General features: G+C 40.9%; 1 protein-coding gene across 1 annotated transcript in view; it reads right to left on the reverse strand.

The window, feature by feature from the left end:
* Positions 1-24,958, reverse strand: part of TENM1 (teneurin transmembrane protein 1) — a 368,853-nt gene that overhangs the window by 283,951 nt on the left and 59,944 nt on the right. The window contains exon 3 of the mRNA XM_054576998.1: positions 20,604-20,756. Within this exon, the coding sequence (XP_054432973.1) occupies positions 20,604-20,756 (153 nt within the window). The remainder of the gene's footprint in view (positions 1-20,603; positions 20,757-24,958) is intronic.

The following is a 24,958-nucleotide window of genomic DNA, read 5'->3' on the forward strand; positions in this document are numbered from 1 at the left end:
GCATAATTAGCAAGTACAAAATAGACAGGGAGATGTTAAGAACAATGTAATAAATGGAGAAGCCAAAGAACTTATGCATGACCCATAAACATGAACTAAGGGGGGACTACCAAAGTGAATGGGGGTACTGGGTGGAGGGAGGCAAAGTGTAAAAAATTGGGGCAACTATGACACCATAATAAATAAAATACATATTTTTAAAAAAACGAAGTCTGTATACCCCTTTAAGGAAGGTGGTAATGCACCAACTGCAACTTCCTGAATTTCCTAAATGTAAATGTATTTCAAAAACATGATCATTGCTAATGTTGTAAACTCTCTCTGGAGGCCCAATTCAGTGTGATCTGCTTCTCATTTCCCATATTTGGTTGCTTCTCATTTTCTAGGTCTTCCTGAAAACTCTTGCTAACAAACAATTAAAAGTTAAAATTAAAATTAAAAGCTTCTGCATGGCTAAAGAAAACATCAGCAAAATGGAAAGGCAATGAACCCTATTGGAAAACGTATTTGCCAATGATACCTTGGACAAGGTTTTGATCTCCAAAATATGTAAAGACCTCATACAACTCCGCAGCAGGAAGACAAGCAATCCAATCAAAAAATGGGCAAAGGACCTGAACAGAGACTTCTCCAAGGAGGACATATAGAGGGCCTATAGATGCATGAAAAAATGATCAACATCACTAGCCATCTGAGAGATGCAAATTGAAACCACAATGAGACACCACTACGCACTGGTCAGAATGGCCATCATCAACAAATGAACAAACAAGCAGTGAGGTTGTGGAGAAAAAGGAACCCAAATACACTGTCGGTGAGAATGCAACCTTGTGCAGCCACTGCAGAAAACAGTATGGAATTTCCTCAAAAAACTAAAGATGGAGCTGCCTTTTTATCCACTGATCCCACTGCTGGCACTACACACCCTAAGAATCCTGAATCACCAATTCAAAAGCACCTACGCACCCCAATGTTCATAGCAGCGTTATTTACGATAGCCACATGCTAGAAAGAGCCTAAGTGCCCATCAGTAAATGAGTGGATCAAAAAACTGTGGAATATTTACACAATGGAATACTACGCAGCAGAAAGAAAGAAGAAACTCCTACCCTTTGCAATAGCATGGATGGAACTGGAGAGCATTATGCTAAGTGAAATAAGCCACGTGGTGAAAGACAAATACCATATGATCTTACCTATAAGTGGAACCTAATCCACAAAACAAACAAGTGAGCAAAACAGAACCAGAGATTTGGAAATAAAGAACAAACGGACAGTGAACAGAGAGGATGGGGGAGGGAGGTAACAGGGAAAAGAAGGGGAAGGAGCAAGCCAAGGAACATGAATAGAGGACTCATGGACACGGACAATGAGGGGGTTGATTGTGGGAATGCGGGTGGGGGGGAGAGAGCAATGGGGAAAGAGGCAGGACAACTGTAATTGAACAACAGTAAATAAAAATTTAAAAAAATTAAACGAAGACAAAGGGATCACCAGAACAATGACAACAACAAAAAACCTTACAGACCCAGACTACAGTATGGTGATTACCAGAGGAAAAGGGGGGTTGGGGGTTAGGGGCAGGGAGAAGAGGGTATAGGCGGGATAAATGGTGATGAACGGAGGCTTGACTCCAGGTGGTGAACACATAATATGGTATAAAGATGATGTATTAGAGAGTTGTACACCTGAAACCTATGAAATTTTATTAACGAATGTCACCCCAATAAATTCAATAAAAAGTTTTAAAAATAAAAAAATAAACAGAGTAAAAGACAACCAAGATAATAATACTGGCTAACACATGACAAATGCTGACTCTTTGCCAAGCTTAGTGCTAAGCACTTTACCTACATTATTCCATTTCATTCTTTCAACAGAGGTATCTCATTTATCTCGAGGGGACTGAGGTCTACAGGAATTAAGTAACTTTTCGAGGTGAGCTGTAGAACTGAAATTACTTCCTGTTCATATAGCCCTGTAAATATATGTACTATTTGTTTTCATAAAATTTTATATAAATCATTTTTATCCTTGATAAAGTCTCCTTTTGTACACACACTCTGATATCATGCTCATTTTATAGAAGCAATGGGGAGCTTCATTTTTATTTACTTTTAAAGAGGGAGAAAGGGAGAGAGACATCAATGTGTGGTTGCATTTCATGCGCCCCCTGCTGGGGACCTGGTGTGCAATCCAGACATGTGCCCTACACTGGGAATAGAACCAGCCATCTTTTGGTTCGCAGGCCAGCACTCAATCCACTGAGCCACACCAGCTAGGGCAGGGAGCTTCATTTTTAAAAAACTATTCTCAAGGCACCATTGCATATGAAAAACACTCCTACTGTTTGTGAATTGCTAATTTTGTAAACTATATTTGGGGATCAATGGTATCAATTCTATTAACATCGTATTTGTCACCCTACATTTGGTAGAATCCAGAACACTTCTGGCGTCAAGAAATGTTTACACATATCAATCATGTCATGATTTGAGGCTCTAGGAAATAAATATGTATACAGATAAGAAAAAGAAAGGGGAAGGGAGGGAGACATGTGGCAGGAATCTGACGCTGCCCCCCATTTTATCAGGAGAAATGTGACTCTTATCTGTTTTACATTTTTAATTTCCCGGTAAGATGTAATTTACACAGTGTTTCACTGTCCCTCCTCCACATCCAAAAGGTTTGCAAGCTGAAGGGGAGTGGAATTTGCCACTCCCCCAAATTTACCTCTGTGGTATAAAGATTATCTTGAGCTGAAAAGAGACAGCATGTGTAGGAGAAGCTCAGAAAACTCAGAAGTTACAGTTTTGTAAGAGACCTTAATGAGGGAAATCTCTATTTGTAAGTGGTCTCTCTCTCTCTCTCTCTCTCTCTCTCTCTCTCTCTCTCTCTGTAGCAGGACATGAAGGATGGACTGTAAATCTCTAGAAACTTTTTTTTAAAGGTTTTATTTATTCATTTTTAGCCAGAGGGGAAGGGAGGGAGAAAGAGAGGGACAGAAACATCAAGGTGCGGTTGACTCTTGTGTGCCCCTTACTGGGGATCTGGCTGCAACCCAGGCATGTGCCCTGACTGGGAATTGAACCTGCAACCTTTTGGTTAGAGCAGGCTGGTGCTCAATCCACTGAGCCACACCAGCCAGGGTTCTAGAATCTCTTATAGGCAGAGATGAAAATTACTTAAATCTCCGTAACAACCTTAGCCCCTTTACACTGCTTTGCTCCATAACTTTCCCTACTGGCTCCCTGCCTCAATGTTGTCCTTTGTCTTTAGCTGGAGATGGTATGTCAGATGGTGGTGGACAGTTAGTTACTCAATTAGCCTAGGTAATCTCCCATGTATACAGGAGGTATACATGTTATTAAACTTCTGGTTTTGTTTTTTTTTTTCCTCAGTGCTTATTATGGGGTCCGGAGGTCAGGGGATGCCTCGGCCAGGAACTTACATAGGTAGAGAAAAAATTATTTTTCCTCCCTTACAAAGCCAACTCCCTTATTTTTTCAGATTAGGAATTGGAGCCCAGATTGGTGAAAGTGTTAGGCAGGATAGTCAACCAAATCAGGAGGAGAAGGAGGGGCTTGTGTCTCGCCCATTGATTCACCAGACCTGAGCCCTGTCTGATAGGATTGTCAGGCATTCCTAACACAAGCAAACAAAGCAGAGGAGGAGGTGTTGTGCTGGGAAAGGGAGCCTCTGTATCAATTTCTTCCCTTACTAAGACAGAGAGCCTTTACTAGCTGAGAAGGGAAGCCTTTGCAGCTGTCCATCAGTCCCAAGGTCTAGACGGGGGAGAAGGGGGGTGCCTAGAAGCTGGCTAAAGCATATGCCTCCTGGAGTCCTGATGGCCGGGGCATCAGATTAGCCGGTGCCCACTTGAAGCTTTTTGCTCAAGTGTATTTCATAAATAAGCTTGCTTTCTTGTTTCCACTATACGTGTTGTCTCTTGCTTGAATTCTTCTCTTGCAAGTGAGGAAAGAACCAATGAGGGGCAGTCCCCTGACTCGGGTCTCCCTGGTAACATCTTTTAGTGCTGTGACTCGGATTCCACCCTTTGTCTCCAGCCACCCAGGACACAGTGAGTTTGGATGGCAATGTTCTATTGCCTTGTTTAGCTTCAGTGTTGAAAGGGAAATGCCGCAGCACTGTGGAGAAGGTGTATGTGGACATGCCGGGCCTGGTTTTGGAGGCAGAAAAAAGGCTAAGATCTAAAGTGAAGGCTCAGATTCGCCTGGGCTCCAAAGACTGAAGAGTCACTTCTTCCATTCGGTCCAAGTTCCCAGGCAGCCCGATGTGAGTGGGGGCCTCATGGAGGTGTCTGGGGTCAATCCCTAAGACATGCAGGGGCCTCATAGGGATCTCCAATCCTGTAGTATAACTTTGGCTCTTGCAGGGATGTGCAAAATAAGGGTTAGTCACCCAGCACTCTGAGCCCCCTGGATTGTTTTAGACGACCAGGGGAGAAACCGAGACACGTAAGGGAGCTGGGGATGACCACAGGGGTAACAGCCTTTGGGAGCCTCACTCATAAACAGCACAGTTCGACCAAGTACACAAGTCCCTAGTCTTTTCTGCCTCCAAACCATACCCAGGGAACAATAAGTTTAAGTTATTGACCTGTTGTAAGCCTGTTGCATCCCTCCCCTGAGGGACAGTGTTATGTTTGCCAGGCAAGTGTCATGCTCTCTCTCCCTCTCGAGAACTAGCTGTGCCCCTTCTCAGGCAAAAACCCTTTTATTTCCTCTAAATTCTAAGGGTGCCAAGGAGACTTGCAGCAATGGGAGCAGCGGGCAGCGGCAGCTTGACCCGGACTTACCCCCTTTTCCTCTGACCTCCAGGTGAACCAAGGCAGCCCAGTCTAGCTCACTCCTTTCCTACCCATAAATTTTCTAAGGAGCCAAAGCATCTGCCTAGACTCTCTCTTCCTACTTCCTCCACCTTAAGTCTTTCCTTTGTTTAGCTGTACCCAGAAGCAATAACTCCCTTCTCCCTTCAACGTGCAAAAGAAAAACTGGTCCTTTCAAAATTAAAGCAGTTGAAGGTCACGGAAGACTGATTTCTCCACGCCCCCCACCTGTTCTCCAGCCTCCTTGGAGTTGTCAAGGTCACTAGAGAATAAAACAGCTCACTTTTGAGCACTGTGTGTGTCTGCCAACGGGGAAAAAAAGAACCGTTTCTAAAAGTTATGAAAGCTATTCATAAACGTATTAATCTAAAGAATGCTGATTAATTACTTTTTGTTGTCACCAAAAATTAAAAATTTTAATCAAGTTGGGAAGAATATATGGTTTTCGTAACACGAGATGAATTATAAAACTGAAACCGGGTTAGTGATCTCTAAAAGAGTTAAAATGGACTAGGAAAGTTACAGGATGGCACAAGTCAAAGAGGATCTGTGCACGTTGAAAAAGGATCGTGTAGAGGGAAGCAGCAAAAGGAGAAGGAACTGAGGAAGTGAATAAAAGGTGGGAAAGGATAAACAAAAGGGACATACAGGCAGAAAGGATATTGGAGTAGGAAACTCAAGAAGGGGAATGAAAAAGGGGGGGACTAAGAAAAGGAAAGGCACATAAATAAGTGAAGGTAATTTTAATGACAAGTGAAAAAGCCAAGAGCTCCTTTTGCTTTTCCAAGGCCAACTGTTATTTCCCAACAGAAACCCCAGATGTCAGGAGAAAGTTACAAAAGCTAGCCTTGGGACCCCAGACCCCCACTGAGCAGCTAGTAAAGAGAGCTTTCAGTGTTTCTAACGATCGAGACAGGGCAGAGGAAAAGCAGAAAGCCACCCAATGGAAACAAAAAGCTCGCTTGTTAGCAGCAGCTTTAAGCTCTGCACCACCTCAGCACCCACTAGGTTGGGAAATGCCCAGACCTAGGCAGGTGTTTAGGCATTCAAATGATCATATCTATTAGCTAAGAAATTTTGCCAAATATCTAGAAGTTGCACAAGAATTACAGGGGTGTCTTCGCTCCATCAGCTAACAGGTATATCCCTTCTTTACTTTCTATACGAGCAGGGGACCCGGCGGTCAATGATGGCTAATAACTTAGGAATCTACAGCCTACATAAGGAAGGGGTACACCCAGAGGGCAAAGTCTCCCCTAGGGGAAGATGAAGGCAAAGGAGAAGGAGGTTCCCCTCTTGCGAACAGAGGTATATGTAACAGGGGTCTCCTGAAGCCAGGCAGGCCGGGTATGGGTTACACAGTAAGCTTGATTAGGTCTGAAAACCCAGGGAGAAGGAGAGAAGGCTTCTCTAGCCTGCCAGGGTTTGGGTTACAGAGCAAGGCCAATTAAGTCTGGAAACCCAAAGCTAAAGGGAAAATCCTCCTCTAGTCAGGCAGGGCTGGGTTACACAGTGAAGGCTAACTATTCTGCAAACGCAGTACCTCAGAAGGGACTCTCCCTCTAGATGGTATATGTGGAAGAGGGAGGGGATGCCCCGCCTCTCCCATGTTCTCTATTCTCTGTTCTCTTACGGGTGGGAAACCGAGGCTTAGGACCACAAGATACGCCTCTGGGATGCATCAAGACGGGATAAATTTGACCCTCGAACTTTAAAGAAAAAGAGGTTAGTGTTCTTCTGTAATACAGCATGGCCCCAACATAAATTAGAAGATGGGAAGGTTTGGCCTGAGAATGGCAGTCTAAATTATAACACAATATTACAGATTTATTTTATAGAAGGCAAGGACTCTACTGAAAAAGGATTTAAAATGATAGTTTAAAGAAGGGAAAAGATCTTACTCCCCACTCAGACAGTAAAACTCAGAAAGGAAAAAATAGCTTATTCTAAAATTGGTTATTTCTAAATTAACTTAAAAGAAACAAACTAAAGGGGACTGTGTAAATCACAGAGGATTTGCATATATTGCATAGAGCCTGTGCAAATTAAAGAAGGTTTATAAAGAGAAATCTTGAGAGGAATATATAAATAAGCCAATACAAAATTTGGTTGCTCCTTTTCAGCGTGATAAATGGCAGAAAGTTTTTTCCTCTACCTGCCTAAAATAATTATGTGTGATATTGCGTTAATCATATACTCGATTAACTTTCAAGAAAAATAATCTCTGTCAATCCTAAGAACTGAAGTTTTGTCAGTCCATATGGATGTTCCATACCTTTTATTATCACCTTAAATAGTAAAATATTATTTCTATATATATATATTCCTTAGGTCAGGTATATTTGACAAGCTTTCCAGGGTTTACATTTTAAAAGACTTTTTCTTAACCTAGAAATGGCTTTGAGGTATTTCATAGGGCCCCTGAAATATCTCAAGGATTTATTCTTACTTCTTACAAAAGAGAAATTTTAAACCAATCAGGTTTATTTAATATACTTGAAATACTTGGGAAGCTTTGTGAAATAAAGAAATTATATAAACATCTCCAAGAGTCTACAAAATTCTAATATATTTTCATTTATAATTCTGATGGTTATTTTGGAATATTGGGTCTTGCAGAAAAGATGGAATTTCATGTCAATCACATTCTAATCAAATCTGTGACCAGGCCATTTGGGTTTTTGTCATTTGAGGTTGTTTTGTTCTGATGTAATTGTAAACACGTTTCATCTTAAAAATCCATAGAAAGAACGCTGACCTATTCTAAATCACAAATTTCTAAATAAAAATTTTCAGATCAAACCTTTAAACAGGACAAAGATTTATAAACTCTAAGAAATAACTGAATTGATGCTTTATCTGAGCCCCACATCCTGGTACTGGAGGGCTCCGAATCAGTCATCAGCTGTGCTGACCAGGTAAAATAGAGATGAAATGGGCAGCTCCGAAAGAATTCCATAAGATTCCCCTTTAGGGTGTCTCCTTAACACTTGGTTCACCCTTAAGGGTGAGGATCAAAAGAAAAAAATGCCTCATTTTTTTTGTTTGTTTTTGTAATATCGCCTGGCCTCAATACAGACTAGTGGACGGGGAGGTTAGGCCTATAAATGGATCTTTGTGTTTTTTTAAGATTTTATATATTTATTTTTAGAGAGAGAAGGGAGAGAGAAAGAGAGGGAGAGAAACATCAATGAGTGGTTGCTTCTTGCACGCCCCCTCCCCCGCTGGGGACCTGGCCTACAACCCAGGCATGTGCCCTGAGTGGGAATCGAACCAGCGACCCTGTGGTTCGCAGGCTGGCGCTCAATCCACTGAGCCACACCAGCCAGGGCCCTGTAAATGGATATTTGAATTGTAATCCTGCGCTCCAATTAGATTTGCAAAAATGAAGGCAAATGGAGTGAAATACCTTATATTCAGATGTTCATGGCCTTTTACCAAGATAGGGATTTTAAAAAGTCTCATAGAATGTGTGTTGTCCCAATCTCAGACAAATTGAAGAACACCTTCCTTGCAGCCCTGGCAAACACCACCAGCATCTGCCCCTATCAGAGCTAACAGGACCCACCCACCCCAAGGGCAGAACAGCCTGCTTCCCAGCTTGCTCCCCCATCATTGTCCAAATAGAAGCTGCCACTGTTTGACTCCCTCCTCCACTGCAGAACTGCCATCACTAGCTCCGGTTTGGAGTCCTTCCACTACCAAGAGTGGAACTCAGTACCATCCCAATCCCAGTATGTTATCCCTGAGGGAAGTGGCAAGTGGGGAGCGTAGTGAAGGAATTACCTGGGTATGTAGTCTCCATCTCTATGTCTGACTTAACTCTTTGCAAAGAAAAACTCAGTTTTCTGATGATATTAGCAAGTTCACAGAGGAGTTCAATCATTTAGCACTAACTTATGACCTAACTTGGAGTGATTTACTGATTGTTCTCTCCCCCTGCTGCATTGTAGATGAAAAGCAGCGCATTATACGGGCCGCTAGGGTTTATGCTGATGAATTAGCCGGTTGTCATGCTCAACATCACATGTGAGGTCTGTGCAGAAGGAATCCAGCCATGTAATATGAAAAATAGAGACATTTACTGAAGAAGAGACAAGACACAAGAAATACTGTATATAGGATAATGATGCCTCAGTCCCCTTCAAAGTAGGCACCTTGGGACCTCACACAGTTCTCCCGATCACCATCAGCTGTCCCCTCCTATTTTCCTGAATCTTATCAACAGCCTGAAATCTCTTCCCTTTCAAAGGCGATTTTACTTTTGGGAAAAGCCAGAAGTCCCAGGGCGCCAAATCTGGGCTCTGAGGGGGCTGAGTCACCTGAGCGATTTGATGTTTCACCAAAAAACCCTGCATGAGACATGATGCATGAGTGGGTGTATTGTTGTGATGAAGCTGCCAATCACCAGTTGCTCATAGCTGCTGCCTTCTGAATCATCCAAATAGTTTCCGTAGAGGAGGAATATTCAAGCTTAACACAAAATTTGATGCAGATTCATTGCTCCATTCGCTCAGTCATTTTTCATGCAATGGCCACACAGTACACATGCTCAACCAATGACATCTACTGTCCCCACTGCCTAGAACAGTGAAGTCATCATTGTTCACAGATGCGCATTCCAGTCCACTCTTCCTGGCTGCCAGGTTACATCGATGTTGTGCAAACCGTTCTTGTTATACTAACAATGGCTGGACTTTTCCTGGACGGACCTCATGTATCGACTTGGGGCGAGGGGAGATACAATCCCAGATCAGGATCCTAACGGGTTCTATCAAACTGGGACAGATGAGGGACAGGAGAGAAGGGATTGCTGGACCCATAGAGTTACTTGTCTCATAGAGGGGATGAAAAAATTCACAATTAAGCCTATAAATTATAATACAATAAAAGAAGTTATTCAGGGAAAGGATGAAAATCCCGCCCTTTTCCAGGGACAATTAACAAAAGTACACAAACATTGACCCTGAGCCTGTGGAGGGCCAAGCACTTCTGGGGATGCATTTTATCCAGCAGGCAACCCTAAACATTAGAAGAAAACTACAAAAGTTAGGAAAGGGACCAGGGATCCCCAGGGAAGATAGGATAGAGATACCTTCCTCAGTGTTCTGTAATAGAGATCAAGAAGAAGAGAGGGCTGTAGAAATGGAGAAACATGAGAAGAAGCAGGCTCATTTAATAGCCTCCTTGCCAGGGCAGGGGACTCAAGGTTCATAAAAGGGAAAACCTAAAAGCATTCCAATACATGCCATAAATGTGGGAAGCCTGGACACTACAAGTGGGAATGCTCTGGGACAGGGACTCCTTGAAAGCCATGCCCCTTATGACGGAAAATCAGCCATTGGAGAGGGTCTGCCCTGAGGGCCGAAGGGACCCTGGGTTGGAGCCGTCAGGAGCCATGGCCTTGAACTGGTGGGGCCCTATGCTCCAGCCGGCTCCCACTAGGAACATCATTATAAAAGGGATGGAGCCAAGGGTAACCCTTGAAGTGGCAGTAAGGCCTACTAATTTTTCTTTTGGATACAGGAGTTGCCTGTTCTGTATTGTCCTCGTATCGGCGACCCCTCCCTTCCGGTAACAGGGTTAAACTAGGAGTAGATGGCACACTCCTGGGAAGACATTGTGCTCCACCCTTAAATTGCCTTTGGGGAGTGGCCACCTTTGCACACCAATCGTTAGTCACGGCAGAATGCCCTACTCCACCGTTAGGCAGAGATACTTTACGTAAGATTAGGACTCAAGTAATTTTCTCTATAGACACCGAGGAACCTGTTCCTATTATGGCATTATTCATTAATAGCCAGTTGAAACTGACAGAGATAAGGAACAAGAACTTAACTCTCATGTCTGGGCAATAGGAATTCTGGTATGAGTTCACAGAGCTAAACCATTTCTGATCAAATTACAGGATCCAACCAATTTTCCTAATAGACGGCAGTATCTCATAAATTCAGGGGCCAGGAAAGGGATATAGAAAATTGTCACTACGTTCCTAAATCATGGACTGTTAGTAGCTTATAATTCTCCCTGTAACACTCCCATTGTGCCTATCAGGAAGAAAGATGGGACCTACAGATTAGTTCAAGACCTAGAAGCAGTTAATGAGGTTGCCATCACTATACATCCAGTGGTGCCTGACCCTTATACTATCCTGGGACAAATCCCTCCCCAAACCCAATGGTGTTCTGTTCTAGATCTAAAAGACGCTTTCTTCTGCATTCCCTTGGACCCAGGTTGTCAGTTTCTATTTGCTTTAGGTGGACAGATTCACAGGGACATAAGCAACAACTAACCTGGACTGTCCTCCTTCAGGGATCTAGGCACAGCCCTTTATTTGGACAAGCATTAGCAGAGGACTTAGGGACCTGTCACTTAAGAGGGGTAGCCTAGTGATCCAATATGTAGATGACCTACTTATCTGTTCCCTCGTGGGGGAACTGGGCCATAAACATGTGACACAGACCCTAAATTTTCTAGTGGACAGGGGGTATAAGATATCTAAGGATATGGCTCAAATACTACAAGAAAAAGTAGAATATTTAGGCCTCATATTGACCCCTGGGAAAAGAATCCTATCCTCAAATAGGATGCAGATCATGTGAGGTCTCCTTGAGCCCCCTACTCAAAAACAGCTCTGGGCATTCTTAGGACTAACAGGATACTGCAGATTATGGATTTTAGGATACGGAGAAAAGGCCAGACCCCTCTACAAAGGCTTAAAGGAGGGTAGTCAACAGGGACCAACTAACTTATACTGGGAAAGGAAACAACAAAGAGCTTTTGAGCAATTAAAGGAAGCTCTTATGGAGGCAGCAGCCCTGAGTTTGCCAGATTTAGAGAAACCCTTCCAACTATACATTTGTTAATGAAAAACAGCGGATATCATTAGGGGTCCTGACTCAGACCCTAGGACCCACTAAGACACCTATAGGGTATTTTTCCAAAAGTATTAGATGCCATGGCCTGAGGCTGGCCACAATGCCTTAAGGGAAATAGCAGCAGCAGCTTTACTTCTAAAAGAAGCACTTATAGTATCATTAGGACAAGATATAACTCTACAAGCATCCCTTTTCACCATGCAGGCTCAAATTAATTCCTTAGTAGCTATAGTTCTTCAAAAGCGGCAGGGACTAGAAATGTTAGTTCCTGCCCAAGGAGGCATCTGCGTCATGCTCCTAGAAGAACACTGTTTTTTGCATCAGCCAAACAGGCTAAGTACAAAACCACATTTGTGACTTTCCAGACGAAGCCAGGCAACTCTAGGCCCAGGCCAATTAGGGGTGGAATTCCTAGTCTGGCTTCTGGTTGTGGAAATCTTACATACCGCCCTTCCCAGGTCCCCTGGCTTCCCTACTTCTCTTACTACTTTTGAGACCTTGTATTTTTAATATCCTTGTCCATTTTGTGTTTTCCAGGTTAGCCATAATTCACCTGCAAATGGCCGTACAATCACAATATTCAACCATGCCTCTTAACCCCTTGTGTCAGGCTGCTGACATAGTCCATGCAAAACCCTCACCCTCACCTGCCCATAGAGGGAAAAAGTGACACTGTCCCAGAAGCCCTAGTCTGCCTGAAGTAGATACGGAAAACTGACCTTCAACCTTCAGCACCCCAAAAGCATTTGGATGGTGTCACTTGAGGGGGGAATATTTGGCAGGATAGGTAGTAAACCAAGGCAGGGGTAGGGGGAAGACGTCCCACCTGTTGACTCACCAGCCCTGAGCCTGGTCTGGTAAGAGTGCCAGGCGTTCTGAACATCACAAGCAAAGATGGCAAAGGAAGAGGGGAAGGGAATCCTTGAGAATCTGTGCTGGGAAAGGGAGCCTCTGTATCAATTTCTTCCCTTACTAAGACAGAGAGCCTTTACTAGCTGAGAAGGGAAGCCTTTGTAGCTGTCCATCAGTCCCAAGGTCTAGACGGGGGAGAAGGGGGGTGCCTAGAAGCTGGCTAAAGCATATGCCTCCTGGAGTCCTGATGGCCGGGGCATCAGATTAGCCGGTGCCCACTTGAAGCTTTTTGCTCAAATGTGTAGACCAACTTGCCGCTTAATTTTCAACATGCGCGAGGCACTCTCAAGATTAGCTGAGTGCTGACTTGCAGCTTTTTGCTCAAGTGTATTTCATAAAAAAACTTTCTATCTTGTGTCCACTATATGTGTTGTCTTTTGCCTGAATTCTTCTCTTGCGAGCAAGGCAAGAATGGAGGCGGGGGGAAGGCTCCCTGCTTTGGGTCTCTCCTATAACAAAACTATAGATACTATTTGGTCTTGGCTAAAGCATCTTCACAACAAGCTATGAAATATGTTGTTTACATGGTTATATATTCAGCAGAGACTGACTACCAAATGTTATTTTATTTTCAACTTCATGGAGATGGATCTTGTAGGATGAATTTAAAGAAGTGCCAGTTTCCTCCAAGGCCACCCTTTTGCAAAAATTATAAAGGAGGTAAAGGCTGTCTTTAGTATCCTTTGGATCTCTGTCTCTCCTCCCACCCTTTATGCCCCCGGTGTTCTACTGTGGAATCCAACCTGTAGAAACTGAGTACATTCAACTCCGGATAAAACTTGCTTCTCATTCAGATACAATGTTATACCTTTCTTAAGCCCTATGCTCCTGGAAAAGAATGTTGATTAAGAAACCCCCCAACCTTCCCCAACCTTTGAACTCCCTCCACTCTTTTCTGTTTTAGGAAATGGCCACGCAAAACACACAAAAACCAAAATAACCAAATTAAAAAACCATTTCCAATATGACTTATTAGATAAGGCTCTCTGCCATTCTCTCAGGACTCCTGGGGCAAAGACCAAACACAGACCTGTACTCTTTGCTGGAATCGCTGAAATACCAGGCACAGATAGAGAGGGAGGAACCCCGAAGGGCCATATGATCAAAGTCCTCTCTGGGGCCCATTGTTTCAAGAAGGTCCACTATACATTTGTTTACTAAACACTAGCTCTTTTCATCGCTTTGTGAACTACCTTGCTGAGTCCTCCTTAGTCCTGAATGACATACACACCTCATTTTGCCTCACTGTCTTGGGAATTTTCATGCTTATGTGAATTCCCCATGCCTGTGTATTGAAACTTGATTTTCTCCGGGTAATCTGCTGCATGTCATTTCAATTATTTGAACAAAAAGAAGAAGGTAGAAGGAAAGTTTCCCAGTCCATGACACAATTTATGTTTACTTTGTGTTTTATTGTTACAAGAAGAGATGAGAAAACAAGAGATGAAATCATGAGTCCTGGGTTCTAGTCCCAGATATTTCTGTGTGTTCTTGACCCTTTTGGACCTCAGTTATTTCATCTTTATTTTTTTTTTGTATTATTAAATCGTCTTTAATGAGGTATAATTTACATACAATAAAGTTCACCCTTTAAAGGTACATAATTCACTAAATTTCCACAACGATGTACAGTCATGTAATCACCACTGCAACTGAGGTATAGAACATTTCTATCACCCCCTAAAGTTCCTTCAGCCTATTTACACTCAATATTCTTCACTACCCCATTCTCTGTCCCTCGGCAACCATGGATCCTACGTCCATTACTGTAATTTTGCCTTTTCTAGTTTTTCATATATATGAAATCATATAATCATAGTTCTTTGTGCCTGGCTTCTTTAACATAGGATAGTGCTTTTGAAATTCATTTATGTTGCATCTGTTCCATTTTTATCGCTGAATAGAATTCCATTGTATGGATATGTCACAATCTTTTTCTTTTTAATAGGAAAAAAATTGAATGCTGTTTTAGATCATAGAGATGAGCTATTTGAAAGAGGTTGAAAGTCCAATAAGGGAAGTTCCTGTTAAAATGCAAGCTCCACCTTGACCATCTTAAGCATCACAGCTATGTTCCCAGCATCGAGCATAAGAGCATGCACACAATAGGAGCTCAATAAATTGTTCTGAAAGGAAGCAAACAATCAAGAGAAAATGGAAGCAGTAGTGTAGTTATGAAAGGAGCCTTGAATCAGCATCAGTGACTGGAGAGAACTAATTACCAGAAAAATGGGCAGAGGGAGAAAAATGTGCACAGAAGAGGGCAGGGAAATCAAGTAGTTCACACTCAATAGTCTTGATTGTTGTTTTCTTAAATTATGAAGCAAAGCTGTCTGCTAAGGATGGGGAAAGAAAAGCGGAGGAGGAGACTGGAGTTGTTCATTGAAGGGTTGCAATCCTCTCCTGTGGGCACGGGGAAGGAATGCCTCCTGTGCTGAGTTAGGTGTTTCAGGAGTCACTCTCCTCCATTCCCTCTGTTCCCTTCTTCAGGCTTGATGTGAGTGACAGCAAAGTCTTGGGGATGATGGAGCCACAGGATGGAAGGACCTGGCCATCAGACTGGAATCTCTGCCTTTATTTGTGTTTCTTTTGAGCCAGGGAGGGTAATAATCCTGCCTCTCTGCTTTCATGCTGTTGGAACCTATACACCTACCATATTTGGCTGTGTTCATCTTTAAATAAGCGTGTTGGACTCACTAATCTTCAAGATTTTAACATTCTATCTCTGTTGAAAAATTACATTGCAATTATTTCAAGTTCAATTTATGGATATTACATGACTCAAATCCAGGAAATGGCTTTTATTATTTGTTCGTACTGCTGCTTAGTTTAAAGGTAGTTGTTACACAATCTTTTCTAGTTAAAAAGTTAGTTGCGATAGTCTTGTAAGTTTCTAAGGTAGTACAGGCGGTTCAATGTTTTTGATTCTATAAATATTGATCAAACAACAGACAACTGATTTTTTTCTGGTAGATTCTAACATGTGGTTGTGATTTCTACCTTCTTTTGGAAATTAAATTTAAATTATTCAAATAAATTTCAAAAAGAAAATCTTAGCATACTAAATGTCTATAATCAAATATTTTTTTCTCTCATTTTGAAAACTAAGTGGTAAGAGAATGCTTTAATTTCCTAACGAGAAGCAGATATCAGTAACTGTTGTGAACAGGGAACCAATTACAGTAGAATTTGATTATTTTTTTAAATTTTATTTATTTTTTAATTTAATATTTATTATATTTTTTCCATTACCATATAGACTCATCAAGAAAAAAAGAGAAAAGATCGAAATAAATAAAATCATAAATGAAAGAGAAGAAATAACAATTGACACCAAAGAAATAGAAAGGATTGTAAGAAAATATTGTGAACAATTATATGCCAACGAACTGGACAACCTGGATGAAGTGGAGAAAGTCCTAGAAACATACAATCTTTCAAAAATACATCAGGAAGAATCAGAGAATCTGAATAGACAGATTACACCTAATAAAATTGAAGCAGGAATAAAAAAACTCCCAGCAAACAGAAGCCCTGGACTGAATGGCTTCACAGATGAATTTTACCAAACATTCAAAGAAGAGCTAACACCTCTCCTTCTCAAATTATTTCCTAACACTCAGGCTCCCAAACTCATTTTATGAGGCCAGCATTAGCCTGATTCCAAAAGCAGATTAAGACACTACAAAGAAAGAAAATGATAGGCCAATATCCCTGATGAACAGGGATACTAAAATCCTCAACAAAAATATTAGCGAACCGACTACAGCTATGCGTCAAAAAGATCATACACCATGATCAAGTGGGATTTATTCTGGGAATGCAAGGCTGGCATATCATTTGCAAATCAATAAATGTGATTCACCACATAAACAAAAGGATAAAAACCACATGATCATATCAATAGATGCAGAAAAAGCTTTTGATAAAATCCAGCACCCATTTATGATTAAAAACTCTCTGCAAAGTAGGCATAGAGGGAACATGCCTAAACATAATAAAGGCCATATATAACTAACCCACTGCCAGCATCATACTCAATGGGCAAAAACTACAAGTGTTCCCCTTAAGATGGGACACAAGACAGAGATGTCTGCTTTCACCTCTTATTCAACATGGTACGGGGAGTCCTAGCCACAGCAACGAGACAAGAAGAAAAAATAAAAGGCATCCAAATTGGAAAGGAAGAAGCAAAATTGTCTTTAGATGGCACGATACTGTACACAGAGAACCCCAGAGATTCCACCAAGAAACTACTAGAATTGATCAATGAATTCAGCAAAGTAGGAAGACACAAAATTAATATCCAGATCAGTGGCATTTTTATATGCCAATAACAGACTAACAGGGAAATTAAGAAAACAATCTCATTCACAGTTGCTTGAAAAAGAATAAAATACCTAGGAATAAACCTAACCAAGGATATAAAAGACCTGTACTTGGAACATTATAAGACACTGAAGAAAGAAATTGAAGAAGAGACAAATAAGTTGATTATTTTTAAAGTACCATTCTGCTTATCCATCACTGTGATGATGAAGGTGATGACAATTAAAAAATAATAGATGTTACCCCCAGCTGGTGTGGCTCATTGGATTGAGTGCCTGCCTGCAAACGGAAAGTTTGCTGGTTTGATTCCCAGTCAGGGCATATGCCTGAGTTGCAGGCCAGGTCCCCAGTTGGGGGCGTGCGAGAGGCAACCGATCAATGTATCTCTCGCACATTGATATTTCTCTCCCTCTCTTCTTCCCTCCCTTCTCTCTCTCTGGAAATAAATAAAATCTAAAAAACATTATCTGTTTAAAAAAAATACATGTTACATTGCTAAGTAAAGACATCTAAGTCCCAGGAAGGTCATCATTTATGGAAAAGATGATACCAGTTTGAGAGTAGGATCTGTAGTGTCCAACAGGATGTCAATAAACTCAAGGTAATTTTCCAATCATTTGGCCTAATAATAATAGTTACTGCTAAGTAAAACAATGTGCCTGGCACTGTGCTATATGCTTTACTTCCACTGTCTCACTTATTCCTCATGACCCCATATGAGACAGGTACCGTTATTATCATCCTTGTGTTACAGATGAGAACACTGGTTCATGGAGGTTGTGTGAATTAATTGCGTGAATTGGAGAGCCAGTAACTGGCAGTCAGTATTCAAAGCCAGATCTGTCTGACTCCAGAGTCCAGGCTCTTAACTACAGTGCTACAATTGCCAATTCTCTAGGAGGGTAAGGAAAACAATGTAAAGAGAATGATCTGGTTTTCAGTTTTATATTTTAAAGCATAGAGCATCTCTAAGACAAGCTTCTAGAACTGTACTTATGGGGTGCATAATGCTAGAACATCATAATAGGACATATCTGATCATTTGAAAATAGCCTTACATCACATCTTTTGCAAGGTTTGATTTAGTATACACATGGCATATAAAAGAGGAGCTATGTTTTTACTTGGTAAGAAATATGCAGTATATATCTAATAGAGCAGAAATATAAAGTCTAATTATAGTTAGGGTTTTGTTCAGACTTCCATAAAAAGTCAATTTGACATAACAACTTGGTGTATATGACATCAACTCTTAATGATTTTTCTTAATAAAGTATTAAATTGAAATTGGTTTGGGCTGCTTGTTAGAATTGAGCAGAAACTTAAAAATATTTTTCATTTATGAAACTTGTCATTTAAAATACAGGTATATAGAAATGTCTAAAATATACTGAAATCATGAGCTTCACTTTCATTGTGTAAAGTGTCTTTTGTGGTTTTCATATACACTTTGTGCGTGGATTTCAGTGCAGTGTCGCAGTTAAGAGGCAAGGTTCTGGAAGCAGACACCAGTTTCTAGCTCTGTCACCTTGGGCTAGTCACTAAACCTTTCAGTGCGTCTGTTCATTTGGAAAACGGGAACCATAAATTTACATTCCTGATACAATACAGGTTAAGTGTCTGGAGCCCTTCTTGCCATGTGGTAGTCGTTTAATACATTTAAGTCATCATCCACAAACTGCTTTGTGGATAAGAATGATAGAGATCTGAATTCAAATACAGAAATGAATATGCTCTGATGACAACTGTTGGGGGTGGAAGTATTTCACTGTGCCCTTCTAGGTTCTTCTGGCTGCTCTAATCATCAAGTCTACACGAGACAGATTAACCAGAGAACAGAATGAGATTTAATTCATTCCGTGTGCATGGGAACCCCACCTACATGAGAGGTTCAGAGACAGAAGAGGGGATAACGTATGTGGCGCTCTGAGCTAAGGAAGAGGTAAGATTCCCTGAAGCTTCGGAGGGGAGGAGAGTAATTTGCAGGATGACATGAAGAGCAGATGTTCAGTAATTAGAAGTTTGCCCTGCCCTATAGATAGGTCATAAAAAGTTATTTCTGGTGATAACTCTTATTATGAGCAAGGCCCCAAATTTAAATTCTTTAAGGAGAGGTAAAGGTTTCTTTTGAGGCTGCAGGGTCTCGAGTGCCTTCAGCTCAAAATAATTCATGCGCCAAAGTGGCACATCTTGGGGAGGCCTGTTTTCCACCCCTTTCGCGACTACGTGGGTGACTTTCTCCCGTCTTGCCTGTCTGATTTTCCTCAAACAGGTAATTCGTGATTTTTAGTGTGAATGGCAAGAAACCCCTAGGCATTATGACGCCCAGTGGTGGCTCTTGTAAAAGGATCTAATAGTGTAGGAGAGAAGGGAGAAGAAGGCCAAATCCGAGCGTACTCAGACCCTTTCCTCTGCCATCTGTGACCCTTGTACTACCCTCGGCCCCTCTCGGCAGCCACAGTAAAATTGCTGGGAAAGGTCAGTCCAGGCTAAAAACTCTATTTCTAAATAAAACAAACTGCATCATGAATTGAAAACTAAAACAAATCATAATGTTTTCCTGAACCCTAGCATTAATTTTAACTGAAGCATAGACCAAAGCAAAGTTACTTTTTCAAAAGCAAACAAAAACAAAACAGAACAAAACCCACCAATGACCTCCTTCCCAAAGAAACTGAAAACACAAGTAATGAGTAGAAACCCAAACAACTACAAAACAAAGTATCTTATTTGCAACTAATGAACCAAAACAAAACTTTCTTACCACCCCTATAAGACTGTAAGCTTTGTGAGGGGTGGGATTAGGATCATTCATTCACTCATATGTTTATAAATGATCTCCTTAAAATATTGAGGATAGTGCTGGCTGTACATTCTACACATTTTGTTTTCAATTTCTACTTTCTGAATTGAACACGGCTCAAGTCCCTCTGTACTGAATCCTATTTCAAGAGAAATTATAAAATAAGCTTCCAGCTATTTTCAATGCTTATATATTAAGACTAAGATCATTCAATGTGAATAAGATGTTGAGAGTGCTGGTACGGTGACATTTATTGTAAATAAGTCAGGCAGTTCAAGCTTATGTTGTTTAAATTTAACAATTCAGTACTCAAAAGTGCTTTTTTCTTTTCTCCAACTAGGAAGAATTCATGTTCCCCAACTAGGAAAAAATTCACGTTCCCACACTTTGACATAAACATTCACCCTTATATTAAGCATAAAAGGCTTTTTTTTAGTATAAACAGAAGAAATTTCCATATACCCTTTGTAAAATGTTATATATAAATGCTGGGCTTGGACACAGAGAACTTAATCAAAATCCCATGTTGCTTCAGGGTAGTTATATGTGAAATGCAATTTCCATTGTATTGAAATCTCCATCCAGTAAATATTTATCTATTTTCAAAATTGCCAACGTATTTGAAAAGTTTAATTGGTTTATACTCAAGGCACTAGAGAAAGGAAAATTTGCTTTCAGAAGACATTTACATGTATTTATTCTGTCCACGTAGATTATTTCTTTCAAGTGATCAAGAAATTTAATGTGAAGTTAACCCATCCCAGATTTGGCTCTAATGACCAAATTAGAAGAAAAGGAATCAATAATCAATCCATCACTTTGATAACTGTACCTTTTTTCTCTGATTTATCGGAAACTTTTCCTCCAATTGGAGAGTAAGTAGTGTCCATGGATTCCGTCCCTCTGTTCCCTTTGCTAACTCCATTTTCATAGAGCTGTCCTTCAACTGGTTGCAACTGCCAAGTCAGGCCGAACAAATGCACTGCTGCAAGAAAACAAGCCATACATGAACTTATTCCAGACTTGCTGAGAAGGTCCCTAAACCAGCTGTCCCTGTGCACCTAAACACGTCATGACCAGTTTTCTTACATTTAGGCCAAGCAACTTAAATGATATACCTGTATCATACATGTAGTCACTTTTCTAGGTAGCTGTTGGTAAACTTTTGAGGAGTGGAGGTTGGGAGTATGAGTTAAACAACTACAGTGGGATTGGACGCTGCTCCTCAGTGCTGTGGTCCCTTCCTTTCGTGTTTCCCTCAGTGGAGTACGTCTAATTTGCACATGGGAACTGCAGAGAGCGCTGGTGGACAGGCTATTGTAAGAGCTCGGGGGCCCTTCACTAGGCCTCTGATTCAATTCAATTCAGCAAATGTTTCCTGAGCGCCTAGGGTGCGTAATGTCCTATGAGAGCTGCTGCAGATATTAAAATCTAGGCGCCTATCAGGGTAAGAGTTTGAAGTAATACAAGTGTAAAATAGCTATAATATAATGCAAAATAACTGACATGGTACAGGTTCAAATCGTTATCAGAGGATTAGAAACTACTCAGTGTGGATCAGCATGCAAGAAAACGGGTACTGTCATATCCCCTTGATGAGATGATTTAGAAAAATCTCCTTTTGGGAGGGCAATGTGGCACCATTTTTCAAAAAAATAGCTTTATAACTTAGCTTACCCTTCTGGCCAACAATTCAATTTCTATAAATTAACTATGAATACATACCAAACTCCAAAGCTTTTCATTGTAATATTTAAAAGCTAGTACCAAGTAGTGATCAATCTCAATATTCATCAAAAAGGGATTAATTAAATAATGGGTGATATTATAAATAACACAAGATTACACGCCTAGTAAATCATGTTGCAGCAGACTGTGTAATGGCATGGGGAATATTTATAATGCATCAGATGAAAACCATAAGGCTACTAAACAGTATGAACAGTATGATCTATAGTGTGTGTGTGTGTGTGTGCGCGCGCGCACGCGCGTGTGTAAATGTGTTGATGTATGGAAGAAAGGGCTGGGAGGATACACAGCAACATAACAGCATATAGGGCTGATGGAGGGTTTTTATTTTCTTCTTTATGATTTCTGCATTGCCTACTTTTTTTGACAATGAATATGTGTGATGCTTGCCATATGGGAAAAATAATTTTTTTTTAAAAAGTGACTTAAAGAAATAATAGATTAAAATTGGCTGGGCTGCTCGGAGATGATATAATGATGGACCGTGAAGGATGCGTAGGGTTTTGACAGGTGGCAGCAACAGGTGGGGCAAGGGGGCAGGTTGTATGAAAAATGACTTTGGAAAGCACCAGATGTCTTTGAGCCCAAATGAAGTTGCTGGGGTTGGATCTGAGTTTAGCTCTTCGTAGACGGCAGTGGAAGTTAAAGCTGGAAGGGTAGATCAGAGCTGTACTGTGGAGGACAATGAATGTCACACTTAGATATTTGGATTCTATTTACTAGGGAACAGGCGGGCATTGCTATTTTCTGAACAGAGGAGTGATATGATCGGTTTACTTTCGGAAGATTAATTTGATAGCAACGGGGAGCACTGATAGTTTCTAGGCAAATAAATGATATCATCCAAACACCCTTTGTAGAAAGATAAATCCAGTAGTAGTGGGGAGAAGGATGAATGGAAGGCCTACAGATTTGACAACAACACAAATTGGGAAGGCATTACAATCATCTAGGTGAGAAATGAGTACCTCAAGTAGAGCAGTGGCAGTGAGAATGCAAAGAAGGCGACTCTTTAAGAAGAAATTGCATGACTGTCATCTCAGCATTTGGCAACAAGTTCTGCATCTGCGCGCACATGTTTGTGTGTCCAAGTGTGCTCACGCGTGCGTGTAGGTGTTAGGTATGGAGGGGTGGGTACAGGAAAAAGTGAGGGAAAGAGAGAAACCCAGAACGGTTAAGGTTTGAGCCTGAGTAACTGAAAGCACGGTGGAGCCATGAGCAGAGTTAGGCATTCCCATACTCGGCCCAGCGCTAGCTACGGACAGATGCTGGACATGCGTTTGTTGAGTGATAATTGGTTTGGGTGATGGGAGGAATACAATGAATTCTGGAGACGCTGGGATGCAAGGATCGATGGGTTATCCAGATCGCCACGGTCAACACAGGTTGGAGGTCTGAAGTTCCGGAGAAATATTAAGGCTAGAACAAGACTACAGAGTCATATATACGCAGAGGCAACAACTGAAGTAACTGAGGGAAGAGAATGGTAGGAGAAAACAGTGCCTAGGACAGAAGCTGGGGAAATTTTTGCCTATTTTCTCATTGTAATTTTCAAAGCAAACAAATCTTACCAAAGGGGAAAAAAAAGTGAATCTGTTCATAAGCCACATCATATTTTTCTTTATGTTCCTAGGCACCCTGAAAGGGGTTAATTTGTGTGTCTAAAACTCATATATAGGACATGAATATAGCGACTGGGAACAGGAAAGCCAGCCAGATAGCCTATTTAAAAATCATTCATCCACTCTTAGTTGGAGCTAAAGATATTCCTAACACCTACCTTCTAATTTATTCCTAAAAATGTTAAGCATTTAATTGGTTTATACCCTTTTCTTTGGATTAAGGCCAGTGCTGCCTGATGAATTTCTCTTGCAATTATTGGAAACAACTGAAACTCAGATCATAGTGGTCCTAAGTCAGGGACAAGTACAGCATGCTGATAAAGCCATGCTAGTGACATCTCTGAGACTATCTTGCCAAAAGACTCTTAGTATGCTTGGTTTAACAGGCTTGTTCCATTTAAAGCTGTTTATCAGCTTTATAGGAAATCTGGTCTATTCTGCCCCACAAATACTTTGAATATAATGGATATTAAACACTACATTGAAAATGTGTCTGATTCCCTCGGTTCAGTTACTTTTGTGAATTCGATGAGCCATGAGGAACAAAAGGCACAGTAGTTCTCATTTTGAAGATCAAGGGGGCTATTTTCCATACTTTATTTAAGTTAAGGCAGTTTCCTGAGGGCACTCAAAAATGAGAGAAAAGAGGCCTGGTTGAGAATTACTTCAAAATCATAAAGTAAAGATTAATTTTTCACCATCAAATGAAAGGGGCTGCTTCCAGCCAATCAAGACACATAAAGAGGTTAGTAGGGTACCCTTTGAGGGTGCTGAAGTTTTATAATTTTTTGAGTTTACTAAGTCTTCTCCAGGCAACAAGCAGTTTTTGTTGAATATATAATGAAAGGTAACTTACTTGCTACAGGTTGCAGATAACTACGGCAAGGCTACTGGTCTTTTCTCTCCTCCAAACTGAACTTCAAAATACTGAGTTGTGAAAGGAAGTAAAAAAACTGCACTTATATGCAGGGTAATCTGAGATAACTAAATAACTAGTATTTGAATTCTATTAGAAATAAATAATATTTTGTTCATACTAAGACCAATAAATAAAATTATGTTGACATGTGGGACATACCAACATACCACTAGAAAGATATGGTAGTAAATTCCACTATGAGATGCACTTATTGATTCGTTAAACAAGTATTTTCAAAGCATATCTGGGCACACTGGGAATGTTGAGAATACAGGAAACGGCAATAAAATATTTAACAGCCAGAACAGAAAAGGTACTGGCTGGCCAATATGGATATTGGATATAAACAACCAACATAGCCTAACAAGGAAACACTGGGCGCATATCAGCCTTGGCTAGAGAATGAAGACATACATAGTTAGCTTCCAGTAGATTCTCATCCAGATCTGTGCTGTGTGTTTATAGCCACACTCTTTAGGCAAGTTCCCCAAACCAAAGTATACATAGTATGGCCCAGGTGGCTAGAATTCAGGGTATATCGGTAATGAATAAATAGGGCAGTGCTATGTTCATATACTGATTCAACAAATATTTTTCTGAGTGCCTACTTTGTGCCAGACGCCGTTTTTCTCTAAGTTTATAGCAGTGAGTAAAGTTTTTAAAAAATCTCAAGCCTTTCAGAACTCTTAGGGTGGTGGGTTAAGTAGGCAGAAAATGAATACCATGTTACTAATATAATGTAGCTGTATGGAAACAATGAAACAATGTCAGGAGGTTGTAAGTGCTATAAAGAACAAAAAATAAGAGTAGGTAGGGAAGTCTTCTTGAAGGAGGTAATATCTGAATCAAGATTTGAACGAAGTGAACCCATACAAATATCTAGTTGAACCTTCTTGG

This window comes from Pteronotus mesoamericanus, unplaced genomic scaffold, assembly GCF_021234165.1.
Source record: "Pteronotus mesoamericanus isolate MK-2021 breed Mesoamerican mustached bat unplaced genomic scaffold, CSHL_Meso_final contig_40, whole genome shotgun sequence".
NCBI lineage: Eukaryota > Metazoa > Chordata > Mammalia > Chiroptera > Mormoopidae > Pteronotus > Pteronotus mesoamericanus.